The sequence below is a fragment of the Geotrypetes seraphini genome, chromosome 17, assembly GCF_902459505.1.
Source record: "Geotrypetes seraphini chromosome 17, aGeoSer1.1, whole genome shotgun sequence".
NCBI lineage: Eukaryota > Metazoa > Chordata > Amphibia > Gymnophiona > Dermophiidae > Geotrypetes > Geotrypetes seraphini.
Window position 1 is genome coordinate 39235859 of NC_047100.1, and position 23282 is coordinate 39259140.

The 23282-nt window shown below is 43.3% G+C and overlaps 1 protein-coding gene across 4 annotated transcripts in view; it reads right to left on the minus strand.

Moving 5' to 3' along the window:
- TWF2 (twinfilin actin binding protein 2) overlaps positions 1 to 20546 on the minus strand; it is a 77231-nt gene extending 56685 nt beyond the window's left edge. The window contains exons 1-4 of one of the 4 annotated variants that reach the window (XM_033926149.1): positions 20151 to 20232; positions 14168 to 14236; positions 8895 to 8972; positions 5236 to 5414 (exon numbers count right to left, since the gene is read on the minus strand). In XM_033926149.1, coding sequence (XP_033782040.1) covers positions 5236 to 5414; positions 8895 to 8972; positions 14168 to 14201 — 291 coding nt within the window. In that variant the 5' untranslated portion in view covers positions 14202 to 14236; positions 20151 to 20232. Of the gene's footprint in view, positions 1 to 5235; positions 5415 to 8894; positions 8973 to 14167; positions 14237 to 14975; positions 15018 to 20150; positions 20278 to 20354 lie in introns of those variants that run through there. The other 3 variants (XM_033926150.1, XM_033926151.1, XM_033926148.1) reach the window with 3 other exon arrangements.
- Between the last annotated feature and the right edge of the window lie 2736 nt (positions 20547 to 23282).

Here is a 23282-nt window from a genome sequence, read left to right on the forward strand (position 1 = left end):
TTAAGAGAATGTAAAGGATTCCCTGGTAAAACATATTTTACAAATGGAAAATGACTGTACAAACAATTATAAAAGGCTGGCACAGCATGCTCATATATTAGTGTCAACAGCATATGCAATAAAGCCTAGGGCAGTGTTTCTCAACTCGCTCCTGGAGTACCCCCTTGCCAGTCAGGTTTTCAAGATATCCACAATGAATATACATGAAAGACACTTGCATATAGTGGAGGCAGGGAACGAAAATCAAGTTTATGCAAATTCAATGTGGATATCCTGAAACCCTGACTGGCATGGGGGTACTCCAGGACCGAGTTGAGAAACACTGGCATAGGGTGTAATCAAAAATGAAAACACAGCTACGCTGTGCTAACGGCCCTGAAGCCCATAGAGATTTAAAGGGCTTCAGGGCTGTTGCCGCACGGCTTTGTAAAAGAGGCCGAGGGTAAAAAGTACGAAAATTTTATTTTATTTTAAATGATTTGTAGCCTGCCTCTCTACAAGTCTAGGCAGGGAACAATGTAAACATACACAAACAGCAATTAACAACAATAACAAAATAAGAGGACTAATTGAAAGAAAGTTGCAAGCAACATCAGAACAGTGCATAAATATAATCTCAGCTAAGGTAGAAGAAGATAAACATGTCCTGCTACAGCATGTGCAGCTGGAGAGTTATCTTGTGTGTGTATGGGCTGCAAATTTGTTACATGCAACAAAAGCTGGGTAAACTATCTAGAGCACAGGTGTCAAAGTCGGTCCTCGAGGGCCAGAATCCAGTTGGGTTTTCAGGATTTCCCCCATGAATCTGCATGAGATCTATTTGCATGCACTGCTTTCAATGCATATTCATGGGGGAAATCCAGAAAACCCGACTGGATTCCGGCCCTCGAGGAGGGACTTTGACACCCCTGATCTAGAGATACTAATTTGATCCAAAATGGAAAAAAAGAGATGGCTCTTATACAGTCCAACACGTGTGGGGCCTAGTCATTTTTGAGAGCTTGTAACTTTAGGAAAAAATATCTTAGAAATATGACTAAGGTTCAACAAAATGCATTGCAAGGGATGCTAAAAAAGATTGTTACAAAACTTTCTAAAAGTCTGCCAAACAATGGCCTTCCATCAACTGGCTTAAAAATCATACAAAGGTTCCGTAAAACAGCAATTAGGGGGATTCAAATGAAGCAAGACCCTCATAGGTCGTACAGTTTGAAGGCTGAACAGCAGCATGCTCTGTTACAGGAAGTGAAAAGATTTTGCAGAACTGCTTGTCCAAACCAACTGTCTCTTCTGGAATTATGTGCCAAACAGTAATGAGAGGAAATGCATGCATGTAGCCGCTTTGCAGATTTCTTCAACAGAAGCAGAGCAGAAGCGAGCTATTGAGGCAGTCATAGCCTGCACGTTGTGGGCTGCAACATGGCCTTGAAGTGTCAGCCCAGCTTGAGTATACGTGAAGGAAATACAGTCTGCCAACCAAGTTGAAATGGTTCACTTTGTAAAGAAACCCCCCCAGACTGTTAGGATCAAAAGCTACAAAGACCTGGAAGGACTTCTGTGAGATTTGCTACAGTCTAGGTAGGATGTGACAGTGCACTTGCAGTCCAAGGTATGGAGTGCTGCTTTGGAAAGAAACCCAGTAGACTATGGATTGACTTAAGTGGAATTCCAAGACTACCTTAGGAAGGAATTTCGGATGTGTTCAAAGAACTACTCGGTCACGTTAGAATTTTTATCAGGCCGAAAACTTGCCAACCCACTGAGCAGACATGAGAGTTAAAAGGAAAATAACCTTCCAAGTAAGAAGTTTTAAGGAACAAGATTGAAGCAGATCGAAAGGAGTCTACAGGAGTACAGAAAGAACCACACTGACGTTCCAAGCAACTGGAGGCAACTTGAAAGGAGGTTTTGTATGAAAGAAGCCTTTCTTGAAATGCATCATTAAAGAGATGAACAGACAAAGGTTTTCTATCTAACTGAGAATGGAAATCACTGATAGCATTTAAATGAACTCAGTCAAAAACACAAATGGAGGAAAAATATATATACTCATTCTAGTGAGGAAGTGTGAAATAATCTAATTAAAATAATTAAAAAACAACACGCTAACATCAGAAATAGAAAATATTTTTAACTAGTCTACTTGATTTTTACAAAGGAAGGTAGTGCTCAGAGACACGGAAGAAAAAGGGGAACAAATTCCCCCAAAAACCTCACCACCAAATCATTGCAGTACTTTCCAACAGATGGTATTTTTTTAGTGCACTGTAATGAAATGAAGTTGAAAAAACTTATCCTTAGTTACAATTCTTTGGCCTCGATGTGCCACATTTCAAATCCTCATCAAGAAGCCAAACAGAAAAGATTAATAAGACAAAAAGTCTCACATACGGGGTGTTCTTGATAGTTGTATAGTCTCACATACAGGGTGTCAGTCTCTCAAGAGCTTTACAGAACAGGCTTTAAAGAAAAACTTCTCTTCACTGTTTGCAGCCTTGCAAGTTCTACTGAGCAGGGACTGTTTGTTGAATGTTTTAATGTTCAGTGCTGTGTACATCTAGCAGCGCTATAGAAATGAAAAAATAGTACTAGTAGAAAACCGTTGATGTTCCCTGGGCATGACAAAAAGCTTGAAGTGGCCCAAAGGTCAAAAAAGTCAAAGTTGTTTACTCAAGAAAAAGAAAAAAAAATATGAAGAAAATAAAGGAAAAAAGGTACCAGGAAGGCACAACAACATCAGAAGTTTGACGTGTTGAGGGACTGAAGAACACAGCTTGTCAGCTCTGCAGAAAACTAAAGACTGATGGTCCCATGTGTCAATGTCAGGCGGGAATGAACCTGTATGCGTCAGGTGGGGACAAAAGGCTCTGTGGATGATGTCACCCACATTGGAGAATATAACGCCTTCTTGTCCTCGGAGAACATTCGTTACCTCTAGACAACTGAATGCTATATTCTTATAGAATCTGGAAAGTGTTTAAAATTGCATATATATTATTTTTAATGATTTAGGGCAGATCTTTACATTTCAAATTTTTACTTATCATTAGTTTATGACACAAAGTAAAGTAAAATGCTACTGTGGGCAGAAAAAGAAAATCAGAATTAAAAATCTACAGCAGATTAAAAAGAAAAAAAAAATAATCAGCCCAAGCATTATATAATAAAAAAAATGAGGATTAAAACATAAAAAGCTAATTATATCAAATAGATATATTTTTATATTTATATAATAGTATCTTTTGTGTATTTAAAATATAGCAACATGGGGCTCCTTTTATTAAGGTACGCTTCTAGAATAATGCCAGCTCAATGCTGGCGTTAAGGTGTAGCGCGCGGGGCAATTTAGCGTGCGCTATTCCGCGTATTAAGGCCCAAACGCATCTTAGTAAAAGGAGCCCATAGTAAATGACGGCAGATAAAGACCTGAGTCTGCCCATTAGTTATACACATTACAAATACATAATATTTCTGGGTCATAGATTGCAAAGTCCACCTGGTATTTGATTACTTTGTACATAAACACAACATGTCATCAATTACTAAAACAAAATTTAAGGAACTAAAACAAAATTTAAGCTATTCCTGCACCTCCTCGGTTCCTGACTGAAGTTACTTAGAGTTTAAAATAGAGTGTAAAAAAAGCTATAACATGTTAGTCTTTAAAGGACGTACACAACCTTCTTCTCCCTCAAGGGCTCTCCAGTCTTCCAGTGTGTCTAGATTAACCCTGTCCCCCCCACCCCCACCTCCTCTTCTGTTCTCGTGTTTTTTTTACGTTGAGTTGTTTTTGTTAGAAGGTTTTGTATGGCACTGCTCCTCTCTACCTGGTTAATAGATTTTCTATAGCATCGTATAAACATAGCAGAAAATCTCATACCTTGTTTAATTTTCCCTCTGTACAGGGCTGTAAAAGCCTCTTCAAACTGGAGGGCCTTCCCCTCCCCAGTGCACCAGTGTATCCTGGGATGCGCCAGGGAGGAGCCTAAAGCTTTAATTGGCCCAGGCGCTTATAGCCCCTCCTAGGCATCTGGGCCAGTAACAAAGGTAACAAAAACTAATGTCACAACTATATTTCAATTGTTACCAAACTCAGGCAGTGGAAGAAATCTACAGGGTACCTAGCAGTCTCAAACATGTGGAGAAAAAAGCCTGAAACTTAAGTAGCAGCACAAATACAGAAACTTCTAGCCGCCTTCAATCTTGTCACTGGCATAAAAAAAACTCCAAAGTGAACTTGCTTCATATCCATATTTATTCATTTTCTACATTTCTATTCCACACTTTCTAATCTTCGGTCTAAAGAAGTTCGATCACGTGACGCCATATTTCAAACAGCTACACTGGCTGCTGATGGAAGCTCATGTAAAGTGTAAGTTCGCCTGCCTCTGTTTTAAAGTTTTCTACGGTCTAACCCCTAAATACATCACTGACCTATTCTCCTTCTCAGCCAACAAACACAAGAGAAGCTCCCACTCGCACTTCGTTTCTCCCCCGGTTAGAGGATGCAAACTAAAAAAACACCATGAGCATCTTCTCTCACATCAGGCTGCTCTATGGGGTAAAGACCTAGAACAACTCCTATTGCCCACCACTTATGAGGTATTCAGGAAACGCCTCAAAACTCACCTATTCCTGAAATACCTAGACAGCTGACCCACTTCCCTCTTTCCCCTCTCTTGCCCTTTCTCCCCATTGTTCCCACATCCCTTAAGTTAACTCAACTTGTACGTCAACTCAACTTGTACTCCACTAATCTTTTGTAAACCGCATAGAACTTAACGGTATTGCGGTATATAAACTGTTATTATTATTATTATTAAAGTTCTAGGTAGATTACAACAGACATACACAGCATTAAATGAAACAATAGACAATGAACAGTGATAATTAACAAAAATACCGAACCAAGGTGGCAGAAGTCCCCCATAGGCACAAAGGAAAATAAAAGTTGAGCTTTTTCTTAACTCTCATGTTTTTAATTTAAAGCCTTTTGCTTTTCTTCTGGGTTCTGGTATGTCTTGACCATGCCTGCCACTTCTATATGTTTTGTTTAACACTATACATGGCTGGTAGAGTTATACAAATAATATTCCAAAAGCAATACATCTGAGGTCAGGACTTTTATGGTCTCAAGAGCTCATACACTGCAAAATATTAGAACTAAAACTCCCAAGTTTTTTCAGCCAGGCATTAATATGATCACTAAACAACTCTAATGTAATCTTATCTTACCGGGGAATGATCAGGTGACCAAGAAATGAAGAGCCATTCATAGCCCTGTGCATTCTGGGTATCAAGGCGGTAAAGCAGATAGCAGGGCTGATGCTCATCCAGCAGCGGCAAGATAAAGAAATCATAATCCTGGTCCCAGCTCCGTGACAATTCTTTGTAAGCTCCCAGTACCAATTGCTCTACAAAGTAGGAAAGAACACTGAAATAATAGTTAAGGACCACATGGAACATATGAATCACAGTAATCCAGACAGAGGTAAGCAATTTTGCTTTATTCTCCTAATAGGTGTTCTTTGAGAAAAGCAGTTTGTTAGTCACATGAATGAGTCATGCATCTCACAGCACTTTCCAGAAATTCAGGGTACAGACTTGAATGCTCTTGCATATGATTTCTTATACTGTACACTGCCATGGAATAGAACAAACTCCAAAGGTTTAGCGAGTAGGTTAAGTGGCAGATTGTTGTCTTCAGAGAACTTTTCCAGGTAAAGTTTCTTTTGCTGAAGATAGGTTTAATCAGTCCTGAGTGGATCCCCTAGTTACCAAGTGTTCTTTTACAAGGAGAGACAACTTTACTGACTGTGGTTTATTTGGTTTGATATACCGCTATTCCTATAAACAGTAACAAAGTGGTTCACAATATAAAAACTAAAAATCGAGAAAGGAACACCAATTTAAGAGGAAAGTAAAGGTAAAACAGACTCCCCCCTCACACACACACACTCTCACACCAGAGGCATCAGGAGACAGGGAAAAAAGCATTAGTGACGATCAGTTAATCCCCAAGGCTGCAGTGCCATAAGAAAGGTGTGGTACAGAAGAAAGCTCTGTTCCTACTGGTTTGATAGTGAGCTTGTTGCACCGTAGAAATGAAAATCAACATATTTGCATTCCTATATTAAAACAGCAGAGCATCCTTGATGGAGAATAAAGCTGGATTCATAAGGACAAATAGGAGGGAGAGTCAGTGTGGATAGCCTTGTGTGTAAGAATAAGAATTTAAACTGAATATGGAAGGCAATGGTGTTCAAAGAGTAAAGGAGTGATCAAATCTACTAGCATCTACTATTTCCAAAGGGCTGCTGCCAGCCCTGGCTACAAAACAGCTATTTGGTTTTCATTTGGGACTCGGCTGGTCTCAGCAAGTTTGAACCATTTGGTATCCAAGCGTAAATGCTCTTGGGAACAAGCAAATAGTGAAAATCTGGGTACCATCTGGTTCAAACTCAAATGCAAATTTCTACACACACTACCCCAGGGCTGCCCAAGTCCAGTCCTTGACATCTACTGGCAGGCCTCGACATCAAGAAGGCAGGGCAAGCAAATCTCTCTCATGCATATTCATTGTGGATATCCAGAAAACCTGGCCTGCCAGTAGATTTCGAGGACCAGACTTGAGCAGCCCTGCTCTACCCTGATCCGTGGGACTCTCATTCATACCTCATCTACAACTTTCACTGTGACCCTTCATATCCCAAGTACAAAATCTAAACACACTGACTCTAGATCCTCCACTCCCATTCTCATTCCTTGATCCTCATTCTCCCACACTCAAATCCTGCCATGTCAACACCAGCCCTAGATCCCCAGCTTCAACAGTCATCATTTTTCACCCTAAACTCTCACACTAACCATCCATCACTTCCCTCTATTTTTACATTCAGCACTCATCATTTTCATAGTACAGTGGTACCTCGGTTTACAAGTGCACCGGTTTGCAAGTGTTTTGCAAGACGAGCAAAACATTCACAAAATTGGTGCCTCGCAAACCGAGTTTGCCTTGATGTACGAGCGCCTCCCCCTGAGATCCGGCAGCCCCCCCTCGCGATCTGGCACCCCCCACCCACCCGAATACTTCGTTACCCTCCATCTGGCACCCGGCACCAACGCACAGGACATGCTGGTGCCGGTGCCTGAAGATCTGGATCTGCAGTCCTTTTTGCTGGGCCTTGAGCATCTACACATGCTCAAGGCCCAGCAAAAAGGAATGCAGATCTTCGGGCACCGGCACCGACATGTCCTGTGCGTTGGTGCCGGTGCCGGGTGCCAGATGGAGGGTAAGCGAAGTGTTCGGGTGGGTGGGGGATGCCGGATTGTGGCAGGGGGGATTCCGGATCACGTGGGGGGGGGGGGGCCTTCTTGAGCAGGGGGAGCAATGCCGGTTCTTGGGGGGATAGAGCAGTGTTTTTAAGAACATAAGAAGTGCCATCTCCGGATCAGACCTTCGGTCCATCAAGTCCGGTGTTCCGCACACGCGGAGGCCCTGTCAGGTGTACACCTGTTGTAATTTTTAGTCACCCATATCCTTCTATGCCTCTCGTAAGGAGATGTGCATCTAGTTTGATTTTGAATCCTAGGACGTTCGCTTCCGCAATAACCTCCTCTGGGAAAGCATTCCAGGTTTCAACCACTCTCTGAGTGAAGCAGAACTTCCTGATATTAGTCCTGAACTTGTCCCCCCTTAGCTTCATTCCGTGTCCTCTTGTCCGTGTCAAATTTGACAATGTAAATAGTTTCCAGTGCTGCTGGCCTCGGGGGGGGGGGGGGGGGGAACAAATCAAGCGAGTTTCCCTTACTTTCTATGGGGAAACTCGCTTTGATATACGAGCAATTTGGTTTACGAGCATGTTTCTGGAACGAATTATACTCGTAAACCAAGGTTCCACTGTATTTAACTACTTCATTGTCATCATGATTCAATCCTGTTTGTCTTGTTTGATTTTCTCCTACTTCTATCTGTTTTTTCATCTCATTTGTAAACTATTTTGAAAATGAGGAATTGGTTTACTAAAAGAATAAACTAAACTAAAACCTCACACTTAACATCTACCTCTTATCAACTCTTCACATCCAGCCCTGACACCCAGCTTCTACATCAAGGTTGTCCAATGTCGATCCTCAAAGGCTGCAGTCCAATAAGGTTTTCAGGATTTCCCCAATTAATTTACATTAAGAACATAAGAATTGCCGCTGCTGGGTCAGACCAGTGGTCTATCGTGCCCAGCAGTCCGCTCATGCAGCAGCCTTTAGGTTAAAGACCAGTGCCCTATTTGAGTCTAGCCTTATCTGCGTACGTTCTGGTTCAGCAGGAACTTGTCTAACTTTGTCTTTAATCCCTGGAGGGTATTTTCCCCTATAACAGCCTCTGGAAGAGCGTTCCAGTTTTCTACCACTCTCTGGGTGAAGAAGAACTTCCTTACGTTTAGATCTATTTGTATGTGCTGCTTCCATTGTAGGCAAATAGATCTCATTGATATTCATTTGGGAAATCCTGAAAACCCGAGCTGGCGAGGGCCCAAGGTTGGACACCCCTGTTCTACGCTAGCCATACCGCACTTCTATCCCCAATTCTTACCTTCCACTTCAAACCACTTTTCAATCTCTCATACTGCTCTTCAACACTCATTATTACCCTCATGTGTAAGGGATGCTTTATTTCTTTAAGCTTGTCAGCTGTGTTTATACCAAAATGAGTACCCCACACAACTATTCTAAGCAGTTACATTCCAGCAGAGCTGAGAAAGATTTTCCATGAGCACTTCAGACAAGCTTTACATGGTTTCATTTGCAGCAAATACTAAAACCTATCAAGAGTGAAGACAGAAAAAGTTAGAAAAAAAAACAACGCACATAAGAAAATCATAAAAGCTGAGACTTACCGTCCTCGATGACAACCTTGATCAGACGAATTGAACCATTTCGGGCTTTGGCAAAAAAATCCTTTAGCTCCGGGGTAGCTATAAGAACCAAAAACATATTGATCAAAACCCTTGGGAAAAATAGGTTGAACAGGAGTCCCAAAATAAATTACGGTCAGAAAACAAATGGAAAAAAAAGTAAGTTAGTATAGAACAGAAGTAACTGCTAAAATTAAAAGTAGGTAAAATGGAGGTAAAAGCTGTTTTCTGTAACACTGGAGTTGATATCACAGAGTGCCAACCTGAAAGGTCCTGCTTTTCTGAGTGGTAATCAGTGTTAAATACTGTCTGTGAAGGGCATGTGATCCAGAAAACCTGATATCATGATGAGGGGGAACATAATCTCCCAAATTTAGCTGATGGTTTGGCAGTCAAGGAAGGCAGAGCTCAAGTAACAGCCGATGCAATTTACAGAGTGAACTGGAGGAGGGAACAGAAGAAAGAGGAGGAAGATAGACCCTCTGTTGTATTCGGAGCTTTGTTTTTATTCTGTTTTGGAAGCTGTAGTCTTGCACATACGATTCCAGTACTGCCCAGAAAAGCCAGACACAGTAACTCGGATATTTGTCATAAACTAAGCTAACTTGCCTGATTGTCCTGTAGTTACTATGTATTTCTTAATATAGAAGCCCTTTAACAGTGGGATGCATTTTCAAGCCTGTAGCAGAAGTCCTTAGTGAATGGCGCTTGGTAAATAGCAGATATATGTTAAACCAGAACACAGTACTGTATTAGTTTTGGTCAAGAACTGCAGCATCGAGGGCCTGTTTAACAAAGCCGTGCGGCAACAGCCCTGAAGCCCTTTAAATCTCTATGGGCTTCGGGGCTGTTACTGCGCGGCTTTGTAAAACAGGCCCTGAGTTAGCACAGTTACTTACCGTAACAGGTGTTATCCAGGAACAGCAGGCAGATATTCTCTACATGTGGGTGACGTCATCCACGGAGCCCCGTAGCGGACAGCCTCGCAAGCAAACTTGCTTGAAGATCTTCAAAGTTTGCGAGTGCTGCACCACGCATGCGTGGGTGCCCTCCCGCCCAAGTCAGGGCACGTGTCTCCTCAGCGCGGCCTCAGTTCATATAACTAGCTAAGAAGCCAACCAGGGGAGGTGGGTGGGCTGCGAGAATATCTGCCTGCTGTCCCTGGATAACACCTGTTATGGTAAGTAACTGTGCTTTATCCCAGGACAAGCAGGCAGCATATTCTCTACATGTAGGTGACCTCCAAGCTAACCAAAAAGGGATGGAGGGAGAGTTGGCAATTTAGGAGAACAGGTTACACAAAACAGATTGGCCAAACTAGCCTCCCGTCTGGAAAAAGTATCCAGACAATAGTGAGAGGTGAAGGTATGAACTGAGGACCAAGTGGCAGCCTTGCAGATTTCCTCAATAGGAGTCTATCTGAGGAAAGCTACGGATACCGCCATTGCTCTAACTTTATGCCTCGTGACCCAACCCTGCAGAGGGAGACCAGCCTGAGCATAGCAGAAAGAGATGCAAGCAGCCATCCAGTTGGAGATGGTGCGCTTAGAAACAGGACGCCCCAACCTATTTGGATCGAAATATATGAAAAGTTGAGGAGCAGTCCAATGAGCGTTGCAAGTAGAAAGCCAAAGCAGAGTATGAAGCACCACTTCTCCAGGATGAGTATGAGGCTTTGGAAAAAACACTGGAAGGAGAATGGATTGGTTGAGATGGAAATCCGAAACTATTTTAGGTAAGAATTTAGGATGTGTACGGAGGGCCACCTTATCATGATGGAAAACGGTAAAAGATGGATCCGCAACCAAAGCTTGCAGCTCACTAACTCTTCGAGGTGTGAGGGCAATAAGGAACATGATGTGAGGGCAATAAGGAACACCACTTTCCAAGTGAGATATTTCAAATGAGCCCTATCAATTGGCTCAAATGGAAGCCTCATCAACTGAGCAAGGACAACATTGAGATCCCAAACCACCAGAGGAGCTTTGACATTGAAAAGACCCTTCATAAACCTGGAAACCACAGGATGAACAGAGAGAGGTTTCCCTTCAATCGGCTGATGAAAAGTAGCAATGGCACTGAGGTGGACTCGAATAGATGTTGATTTGAGACCAGCCCGAAATAAGTGCAGCAGATAATCCAGCACTGAAGATAAGGAGACGGATTGCGGCTCCTTGAAATGCGCAGCACACCAAGAAGAAAATCTAGTCCATTTTCGAGTGTAACACTGTCTAGTGGACTGTTTTCTAGAGGCCTCGAGAACATCCTGTACAGATTGTGAAAACTGGAACGAGGCAATCAGGTTGAGAGGTACCAAGCTGTTAAGTGTAGAGACTGCAGGTTGGGATGAAGCAGAGATCCTTGACTGAGTAAGCAGAGAAGGAAAAACCGGCAGAAGCAGAGGCTACCTGGCACTGAGCTGAAGCAGAAGGGAGAACCACGGTTGTCTGGGCCATCGAGGAGCTATCAGAATCATGGTGGCGCGGTCCGACTTGAGCTTGACAAGAGTCTTCAGAATCAGAGGGAATAGAGGGAACGTGTAGAGAAACAGGTCTGTCCAATCTAGAAGGAAAGCATTCGCCTTGATCCAATGAGGAGAGTAAATCCTTGAGCAGAAACGAGGCAATTTGTGGTTGAAGGGAGACGTGAACAGATCTATCTGCGGAGTCCCCCACCGAGCAAACACCTGACGTAGAGTCGAGGAATTGAGTGTCCATTTGTGAGATTGCAGAAGACGATTCAATTTGTCCGCCAGACAGTTCTGCTGGCCCTGAATGTAGACATCTCTGAGAAAGATGTTGTGACGTTATCGCCCACTCCCAAATCTTTAAAGCTTCCTGGAAGACAGGGAGCCCGTACCTCCCTGTTTGATGACATAATATATGGCCACTTGGTTGTCTGTCCAAACAAGGACCACGTCGTGAAGCAGATGTTGAAAAGCTTTGAGAGCATTGAAAATGGCTCGGAGCTCCAACAGGTTGATGTGACAAAGACGATCCGTGCTGGACCAATGGCCTTGAGTACGGAGGCCGTCGAGATGAGCCCCGCAAGCATAAGCGGAAGAATCTGTCGTCAGGATCTTCTGCGGAGGGGGCATGTGAAACAGTAAAGATTGGAAGAGAGCATCCAACAGAGCAGAGACTGTCGCAACAATGGAGTCAATGCAATGTGTTGGGAGACCGGATCCTGATCCTGCCGCCACTGGGATGCCAGTGTCCACTGAGGAACTCTGAGGTGAAGTCTGTGGCCACGCTGAGGAGACGCGCGCCCTGACTCAGGTGGGAGGGCACTCGCGCATGCAGCACTCACAAACTTTGAAGATCTTCAAGCAAGTTTGCTTGCGAGGCTGTCCTCTTCGGGGCTCCGTGGATGACATCACCCACATGTAGAGAATATGCTACCTGCTTGCCTGGGATAATAATTCAGTTTTTTGGGACTTTTCTCATATTTACATTCTCAACAGTTATTGTGTTTTGGCTTTTCAAAGCACAGTAGTGCAACAGACTCTAGGTGGCAGAAGTTTGATTCTTGATTTGCTTATATTATAAACTCAAGAGCAAGCAGCAAATTCAAGGAGATCTACAGTATATGAAAACTGGGGAATGCCACCCCCCCAGCAAATACATTATTAAACCATTATTCAGAAGGAATATATCGATGTATCTGAAGTGAATGCCCCAAATTTAGAAGCATGAGGGTAGATAGAGAAATAAAGACTGAACAGCATTGAAAGCAGTGCATGCAAATAGATCTCATGCATATTCATTGGGGAAATCCTGAAAACCTGACTGGAATATGGCTCTCGAGGACCGGAGTTCCCTACCCCTGCCGTAGAGTGATACAAGGGCATTATATCATTTTCATCTATGTTTTCCATTCCTTTCCTGATAATTCCTAGCATTCTATTTGCTTTCTTAGCAGCCGCTGCACATTGACCTGAGGGTTTCGACTTATCCTCAATGACACCTGGATGCTTTTCCTGGGCAGTGACTCCTAACACAGAACCCAGTATCACATAGCTATAGTTTGGGTTTCTCTTTTCCACATACATCACTTTCCACATGCTCACATTAAGCATCATCTGCCATATGTTGCGCAGAGTCGCCCAGGACCAAATTCTGATCACTATTTCGCAAAGCAGGCAAAACTCGGTGCCTCCTAGTTTGTTTACATAGTACATGGCTACTTGCTTGTCTGTTTGAATAAATACTACTTGATTGAGGAGGTGATCTTGGAATGCGAACAGAGCATTTCGAACTGCTCAAAGCTTGAGAAGATTGATGTGGAAAGATTGCTCTTGAGAATTCCAGCCACACTGAATATGGAAACTGTTGAGGTGGGCAACCCGAGCACGGAAGCATAGATTGTCAATATCTTTTGATGTGGCAGAGTGTGGAAGAAAAGGCCCTTTGACAGATTGGCTGGTGATAACCACCACTAAAGGGATTGTCGAATTGCTGAGGTCACCTGTACTCTGTGAGATAACACATCGGTGGCCTGAGACCACTGGGTCGAGTGTCCACTGAGGATCCCTGAGATATAGAGTCAAATTGATTTACATGAACTGTAGATGCCATGTGATCTACAAGACACATCATTTAACATGCCTTGAGGCGTTGAAGATATGAGACCTTCTGGAAGATATAAATTAGATTGTCGAGTCTTTGTTATGGTAGAAATGCACAAGTTTGAGTTGTGTCTAGAAGTGCCCCTATAAACTCTAGAGTTTGAGTAGTCTATAGATGGGATTTCTGATAGTTGATAGTAAATCCCAGAAGTTCTAATAATTGAATTGCTGCATTCATGGCTTGGTGAGCTTGATGAAGTGTTGGGGCTTTGATCAACTAGTCATCTAGATAAAGGAACACATGGAAACTGCAAGAGCAAAGGGTTACAGCCACTAAAACTAAGCATTTTGTGAATACTCTGGGGGGAGAAATCAGTCCAAACAAGTACATCGGGAGTTGGGGAGAGAGAGGGGAGGGGCAAGAGGAGAAAAAGTGGCAAATGACAGTTAGTGGTTCTGTACTCTTCCATCTTCACACCCATGACTTTATGTGCATTTGTTTTCCTTCATAGATATAATTGTGAACCTAAATGAAAATTTTGAAACTCCCAGTTTGGAAGCCCTGATATACAGAACTGGTTTCTAATAAAATCGTATTTGGTCAGTTGTTTCCATGAAAATGAAATGCACACAAGAACCTCTAGTCTGTAAGAAAAAAAGCTTGCTTCCTTCCAATAAGAAGGTTTACCTTTTCCCCCAGTAATACAAACAGTACTTCTCATACACACTTATGAGACTTCTTCCTGGATACTAAAAGCTGTGAATAATGTAAATAGAAAACATGAATTTTAACTTGAGGCTAGAGATGGAAGGGTCTGTATTAAATGCCAAATAGAAGATTCTCATTAGTATGTTATAAGAGGACAGAATAGGTTTGAAATGACAAATGGTAAGTGAAGAGCAGATTTACAAAAACACATTCAGTGAAATGCCATGTCCCCATCACATCTTGCTAAATACAACTCTTTTTGTCACTCGGTAATTCTCCTTGTGATATTACAGACGACTCATGAAGCAATTATTGCACAGTGTGACTTAACACCCTGCAGTCTAGGGACACAGCACGTATAAGGTTACAATCTCTAATGACAATAATATCCCAGTCAAAGAAACACTATACCTTACTGGCATATAAAAATCCCTTCTGCCATGTTCTTCACTTCACATCTATATCTTGTCCCTATCTCCCAATTCACTGCCATGTTTCCTTCAGACATGGCAGTAGACAGCAGCCTTGTGTCAGGGTAATAATTACAGAGTCCAAAAGAACAGAATTTGATAGAGACTAGGAGCTAAAGTAAATATGAACGGATCCAAAAACTGAAATCAAGTGAGAAAGTGACCACCCACAATTATCAAGCAAAAATATGGAAATAGTGCTCTGCACAACAGCATTTCCTCATTCCTGCTTTGGTTACAAACCTATAGCTATCAAACATAGAAACAGGACGGCAGATAAATAATAATAATAATTTATTTCTTATATACCGCTATACCGTGAAGTTCGAAGTGGTTTATAAAGGCCAAATGGCCCATCCAGTTTGCCCATCCACAGCATCTACTATTTCCTCCTCTCCCTAAGATATCCCACGTGCCTGTCCCATGCTTTCTTGAATTCAGACACAGTCTTTGTCTCTACCACCTCTACATGGAGACTGTTTCATGCATCCACCACCCTTTCTGTAAAAAAAAAAAAAAAAAAAAGTTTCCTTAGATTACACCTGAGCCTATCACCTCTTAACTTCATCTCAAGCCCTCTCACTCTGGAGTTTCCTTTCAATTGAAAGAGACTCGCCTTATGCGCATTTATGCCACATAGATATTTAAAAGTCTATCGTATCACCCCCTCACCCACCTTTCCTCCAAAGTATGCATATTGAGATCTTTAAGTCTGTCCCCATACGCTTTATGACGAAGACCACTGACCATCTCCAACCCTCGTATCTTTTTGAAGGTGCGGCCTCCAGAATTGTACACAATATTCTAAATTAAGTCTCACCAGAGTCTTATACAGGGGCATCAATACCTCCTTTTTCCTACTGGTCATTCTTTTCTCTATGTACCCAAGCATCCTTCTAGCTTTTGCCATTGCCTTTTCAACCTGTTTGGCCACTTTAAGATTATCACATCCAAGTCCCACTCCTCTTCCATGCACAAAAATTCTTCACCCTCTAAATTGTACTGTTCCCTTGAGCTTTTGCAGCTCAAATGCATGATCTGGCATTTCTTAGCATTAAAATTTAGCTGCCAAATTTCAGACCATTCTTCAAGCTTCACTAGGTCCTTTCTCATATTATCCACACCATCAGGGGTGTGTATTCTATTGCAGATTTTGGTATCATCAACAAAGAGGCGAATCTTGAAGGACAACCCTACAGCAATATTGCTTATAAAAATGTTAAAATGAACAGGACAAAGAACTGAATGTTGAAGCACACCATTGGTAACATCCCTTTCCTCAGAGTAAGCTCTGTTCCTGATTCAGTTCGTCACTTTGGGGCACATACCAAGGGCACTCAGTTTATTAAGACGACTGTGTGGAGCTGTGTCAAAAGCTTTGCTAGAATCTAAATACTCCACATTTAGTGCACTCCCTCTATCCAATTCTCTGGACACTCAGTCAAAGAAATTGAAACATGCTCAATTCCACATTTTCAAACCTATGGACACTAAAGTAGGGCACTAAACTTTAGCATTACAAATATGTATACATTTTGCTTTGCACGAGTGGTGGGTAACAGATGGAGAAAATGGAGGGGGCTCATGTGTTTGCTCAGGCATATGAAATTTGGAGAGCAGAATGGTAAAGTTTACACTTCAGTAGCTAGAACGGAGGAACAACTGGATTAGGCTTGATTAAAACCAAATGGCAGTGGATAATCTTTACAATGGTATGACTTCATCAAGCTTCCAAGGTGGCTGGGTAACCTGACCACGGTTAAAGACCAACCACCAATGAGAAAGGGGAAATTGGAGGATGTTCTTGGACAATTGCTTAGATTTGAAGATTGTTTAAAAATGTATAGCCCACATTACACTACCCCAATTAACCTTAGGAGGCTGTGGAAGCAGTGATCAGAATAGAGGTCAGGGAGGAAAGGCTGGGGCTGGAGACAATAGATATTACAGAACATTGGGGAGGAGGGGTAAGAGGTTGAAGAGGACCTAAATGCTGAATATGGAACCATACAAATCAAGAGGAAAATAACAGTCTACCATCAAGAAGGGTGAGAGTCAGTATTTGTAATGGAATTTGTACATGCTTGCATGAGATATATAAGCAGTGGTAGAACAGGGCAGTGAGGCTAAGTAAACCTGGTGATATAACAAGTCTTATGGGAGCCAGGCCTATAGACTCAACCCTAAAAAAGTCACTGATTGGCTCAGGCGCCTCAGGCCCCTCCCAAGGGAGGATCCCGAGGCGCCTGAGCCAATCAGGGCCTTAGGCCCCGTCCCGTGCATCATATGATGCACTGGGGCGGGGCCTAAGGCCAACATTACGCAGGAGCTGGCCTCAGGAACAGGAGGAGAATCCTGCTTACGATTAAAAGTACGGAGTGTGGGCCAGACCGGGGGCATCCCTCCTGCCATATGTAAAGGTACCGGTGGTGGGGTAGGCCGGGCCGACGGCGATGGCTGTTAGTTTGATGGCAGTGCTGGCATCTCTTCTGCAATTTTTTTGAGGGGGCTGGTGGGGAGGGGGCGCTGTCGGGGGGGCAGGAGACTTTTTTCCCATTTTTTTTTTATTGGCAAAGATATTTTGCATGTGTAATAGACGCAAAATATCAGTGCCATTTAAAATAAAATGAAAAAAATAAACCGGCAGAAGCCCTGACAGCAGTGACATGAAGCTGCTTCTACTGTCACTAGTGTCCCGACTCAATCGCTCACTGAGCGAATGAGTCGAGAGTTTGCATGCAAATCATTTGCATGCAAAAAAGATAGTGAATCAATCGCCGTTTTAAAATCGGCCAGGAATCAGCCAACAGTGATTGAATCGCTATCTTTAGTGAATCTGGGCCTTTGTCAAAAGTTTTCTGAAAATCTAGATACACTAAGTTCATGCATTTGGGCTGCAAAAACCTGAGGGAATGGTACAGATTAGGGAAGTGAAGAGTTATGTGCACGACAGAAGAGCGTGACTTGGGTGTGATTGTATATGATGTTAAGGTGGCTAAACAGGTTGAAAAGGTGACGGCGTAGCTAGAAGGATGCTAGGTTGCATAGGGAGAGGTATGGCTAGTAAGGAAAGAGGAGGTATTGATGCCCCTGTATAAGACTTTGGTGAGGCCTCATTTAGGATATTGTGTACAATTCTGGAGGCTGCACCTTCAAAAAGATATAAAAAGGATGGAGTCAGTCCAGAGGAAGGCCACTAAAATGGTATGTGGTCTTCGTCATAAGACTTATGGGGACAGACTTAAAGAGCTCAATCTGTATACTTTGGAGCAGGGGTGTCAAAGTCCCTCCTTGAGGGCCGCAATACAGTCAGGTTTTCAGGATTTCCCCAATGAATATGCATGAGATCTAGTAACATACAATGAAAGCAGTGCATGCAAATAGGTCTCTAAATTAAATCTTAAGTTTGTATACTGCATCATCTCCATAAAGATAGAACTCGACATAGTGGGATTAGTGGGATCTCATGCATATTCATTGGGGAAATCCTGAAAACCCAACTGGATTGTGACCCTCGAGGAGGGACTTTGACACCTCTGCTTTGGAGGAAAGGAGGGAGAGGGGAGATATGATAGAGACGTTTAAATACCTACATAATGTAAATGTGCACGAGTCGAGTCTCTTTCATTTGAAAGGAAACTCTGCAATGAGATGGCATAGGATGAAGTTAAGAGGTGATAGGCTCCGGAGTAATCTAAGGAAATACTTTATTACAGAAAGGGTGGCAGATGCATGGAATAGTCTCCCGGAAGAGGTGGTGGAGACAGAGACTGTGTCTGAATTCAAAAGGACCTGGGATAGGCACGTGAGATCTCTCTGAAAGAGAAAATGTAATCTGCTTAGAACTGCAAGGTACAGGCGGAACAGAAGTCATTAATGTAATGTAAAATGGTTACTGTGGATGGGCAGGCTAGATAGGTCATTTGGCCTTTATCTGCCATCATGTTTCTATGTTAGCTCTCCTTTATCCACATGTTTATTCACACCTTGAAAGAAGTCAAGCAAACTGGCGAGGCAAGATCTCCCTCGGCTGAACCTATGCTGACTCTGTCTCAGTAAATCATGTTTATGTGTTTCATTTGATTTTTTTATAATTGTTTCCACTATTTTGCATGGCACTGAAGGGTTTCAGCGCATAAACTACCTGGAAATCCTTACTACTCAGCACTTTAAGATGCATTAAATGCGCATTAATACAATCATCAGCAATCCTACAGTGATGCAGGAAAAAAAAAAAAGATTTTCCTATATGTTGTGAATGAGAAATTTTGCACCAGATCCAAGGCAGTATAGAAGGGTTGATTGAGAGGAGTGGGTATCTAGTGGCACCCTCTCTCTCACTTACTGTATAATGACCTCCCTCTCCTCAACCCGACGTGATAACATAACAAGTTCACTTATATACAGTAGTAACCTCTCAGTTCAATGCGGTTAACAACAATCAAAAGAGCAGTGTATTATAATCACATTCAGAAGAATTTGTTAAATAAATAGGTCTTTAGCATTTTTCTAAAGGAAATATAGGAGTTGGAGTTTGTTATCAGGACAGAAAAGGGTTTATCCCATGATCCAGCTTGAAAAGATAAAATTCTATGGAAAAATCTTTTGTATATGTAACCTTTTAAGGATCCTTGCCAACAGTAAAAAAATAATTTACCTGGTAGTCTACTGGGTCCCTCACCCCCAACTCAAACATCTACACAAATGTCTCTTGTCCTCACCAACCAGATTCCCTGATCCCAATTTTTAAAAGAAAAAAAATCCCTCAACAGAAACAGACTTGATACCCACTCACTCTACCTCCAGCGCCATGTTCAAAATGGCAGTGCCCTGCCCTGTACAGTGCATACTGGGGTGCACCAGGCAAGGCCACAATTTGCTTATAGGGGAGAAGTTCAGATGCAAGAGCGAGTGGTCATCACACCTGTCTCTTCTGAGGAGCTTCACTAGAGATTTTTTTAATTTGAATAATTGGTGATGGGGGGGGAGGGGGCACTAGATCACTAGGGACTTTAATGTAGATGTTGGAGGCTGGATCAGATGGGTGGAAGGGTCCACTAGAACACCAAATAATTTTTTTTTTTTTTTTACTGTTATGGGATGGAGAAGGGGGTGTCATGCTAGGGTCAGGGTGCCAGCAGGTTTTGTTTGCTTCAAGGACACCCTTTGTGTCAGGGCCTCTGTCAATCACCCGCTCATGGCCATGACAGAAAAAGGTGACATTTATCCATAAACTGCAGATTACTGCCATGCTTTGAATGTGTTCAGAATGCCAGTTGCTTCTTTCGTTAAAGCCTTGGAAGCTTTCGCCGCTTCCTTTCCACACAGGGTGCTCAGAATTAAGCCATATCCCTATTTAGACAAAACGCAGCCTGCTCAATTCATTGCGGTAGGAAAAAGGAACCGAGGCAGAGCTAGATAAGCGCACATGAACGAAGCCCCGGCCCAGAGGCAGGGTGGGGGCCGCTAGATGCCAACAGGAAGCCACGAACCCTCTGCTCTGTGCATTACATCACGCTAGGAGGGGGGGGGAGCAGGAATTTCTACCCTCCCCCTTCTCCTTTCATTCGAAATATCTAAGAGAGACGAAGTCCAAATCTTTCCTTTGCGGTGTCGGTTATAACGCAGTGCTGAGGGGGGGGGGAGGACCTAAGGCGCTCCCGCCCCTCCTCTCCTTCCCAGGTGCCGCTACTCACCGTGGATGCCAGTCTGATGAGCCATAGCCGCGACGAACTAAGGAAGGCGCGAGCCCCGCAGCGGTAACGCCAGTCCACACCTTTGGGAGCCGATGGGCGGGGCGCGCGCGGCCTCAGAGCTGTTCCGGGTCCGTGACGTCACTTCAGCGCGCGGGACAGGGCGGGAAGCGCGGAACACAGAGTAGGAGCGCCAGAAGCTAGAGCGGCGACACACGGGGACATAGAGCTTCAGCAGCTCCTGCCCGTTTCAACGTTTCATTCGTTAGGAGTGGGTCTTTGCCAATTTTGCTTTCTCACACTCCTTAGAGCAGGGGTAGGCAATTCCGGTCAGGTTTTCAGGCTATCCACAATGAATATGTAGGAGATGGATTTGCATGCACCGCCTCCTTGAGATGCAAATCTATCTCATGCATATTTATGGTGGATATCCTGAAAACCTGACCTGGCTCCGGCTCTCAAGGACCGGAATTGCCTACCCCTGCCTTAGAGCAGGGGTAGGGAACTCCGGTCCTCAAGAACCATATTCCAATGAATATGCATTGAAAGCAGTGCATGCACATAGATCTCATGCATATTCATTGGGGAAATCCTGAAAACCTGACTGGAATACGGCTCTTGAGGACCGGATGCTAGCCCTAATGAATATGCATGAAGATTTGCATGTCTCCTCCATTATATGCAAATCTCTTTCATGCATATTCATTAGGGTTATCCCAAAAACCTCTTTCTTTCCACTTCCTCTTGTACCCCTCCCCACCCTGGATCCCAGCACAATTTTACACTTGGTTTTCCTCATTCCTCCATAGTTGTTCATGCAGGTTACTTTTCATTCATTTTATGCTTCTTTCTGTTATGGCTCACTTCTGCCTCTGCTACATTTTATCATCTACCTTTGCGCTTTGGCAACCAATATCTTTTAAGCTTGCTCCTGGCAGTTGAGGCAAATTTGGAGGAGATAAGAGTCTGATGTTGCACTCATAGAACATAAGAATTGCTGCTGCTGGGTCAGACCAGTGGTCAATCCTGCCCAGAAGTCTACTCGCATGGCAGCCCCCAGATCAAAGACAAGAGCTCTAAATGAGTCCAGCCCCACCTGCATATGTTGCAGTTTAGCAGGAACTTGTCCAACTTTGTCTTGAAACCCTGGAGGGTGTTTTCCACTATAACAGACTCCAGCAGAGCGTTCCGGTTTTCTACCACTCTCTGGGTAAAGAACTTCCTTACGTTTGTACAGAATCTATCCCCTTTTAACTTTAGAGTGCCTTTTTGTTCTCCCTACCTTGGAGAGGGTGAACAGACTGCCTTTATCTACTAAGTCTATTCCTTTTATTTTGAATGTTTCTATCATGTCCCCTCTCAGTCTCCTCTTTTTGAGGGAGAAGAGGCCCAATTTCTCCAATCTCTCACTGCACAGCAACTCCTCCAGCCCCTTAACCATTTTAGTCGCTCTTCTCTGCGCCTTCCCGAGTAATACCGTGTCCTTCTTCATATATGGCGACCAGTACTAAACGCAGTACTCTAGGTGAGGGTGCACCATGGCCCGATGCAACAGCATGATCTTCTCCAATCTGCTCCTGATCCCCTTCTTTATCATTCCTAGAATTCTGTTCTCCCTTTTTGTTGCCGCCGCCACCGTGCATTGCACAGACGGCTTCATCAACTTGTCAATCAGAACTCCCAAGTCTCGTTCGTGGGAGGTCTCTCCAAGTACCGCCCTGGACATCCTGTATTTGTGCATGAGATTTTTGTTACGAACATGCATTACTTTTTTTTTTTTTTTTAATTCTTTATTCATTTTTAACCTTATATAAAGTGTACAAATAATAAAACATTTGATATTAAATACATCACTTGAATTTCTTTCTAATATAAAATCAAATATATAAATTTATTCCCTTCCCACCCCTTTCCTTTAACATTTTATCAAAAATATACAATATTATTTTTCTTTTGATTAAACCCACAGTAAACTATAAACCACCCTCCTCCCCCCATTTTCCAGTGAAAGTACATTTGCAAACATGCATTACTTTACTTATCCACATTGAACCTCATTTGCCATGTTGATGCACATTTCTCAAGCTTGATTATGTCACGTTGCAGATCTTCACAATCCCCGTCTCTTCACTACTCTGAATAACTTCGTATTGTCCGCAAATTTAATCACCTCACTCGTCATACCAATGTCTAGATCTGCAGAGGAAGGAACAGAGAGAAACAAAACTCACCAGACTCAGGAGCAGAGGGTAGGGGAGCGGGATGGAGCAAGTAAGAGACATACAACCCAGGAGGGGGAGAGGGACCTCAGAGACAGCAATGTTACTTACCGTAACAGTTGTTATCCAGGGACAGCAGGCAGCTATTCTCACTAGTGGGTGATGTCATCAGACAGAGCCCCGGTACGGACGTCTCACAAGCACGTGTTGCTTGTAGAAACTTAAAAGTTTCTAGATGCCCGCACCGCGCATGCGCCGGTGCCTTCCCGCCCGGAGGTCCGGGCGTGTCTCCTCAGTTCAGGTAGCTAGCCTGAGAAGCCAACCCAGGGGAGGTGGGTGGGACGTGAGAATAGCTGCCTGCTGTCCCTGGATAACAACTGTTACGGTAAGTAACATTGCTTTATCCCAGGACAAGCAGGCAGGTATTCTCACTAGTGGGTGACCTCCAAGCTAACCTCAGTGGGATGGAGGGGGAGTTGGCGACTTAAGAGAATAAATTTTTCAATACTGTTTGGCCAAACTGTCCATCCCGTCTGGAGAGAGTATCCAGACAATAATGTGAGGTGAATGTGTGAACTGAGGACCAGGTGGCAGCCTTACAAATTTCCTCGATTGGTGTTGATCTGAGGAATGCTACTGAGGCTGCCATTGCTCTGACCTTATGGGCTGTGACCTTACAAGGAAGTGATAATCCAGCCTGGGCATAGCAGAA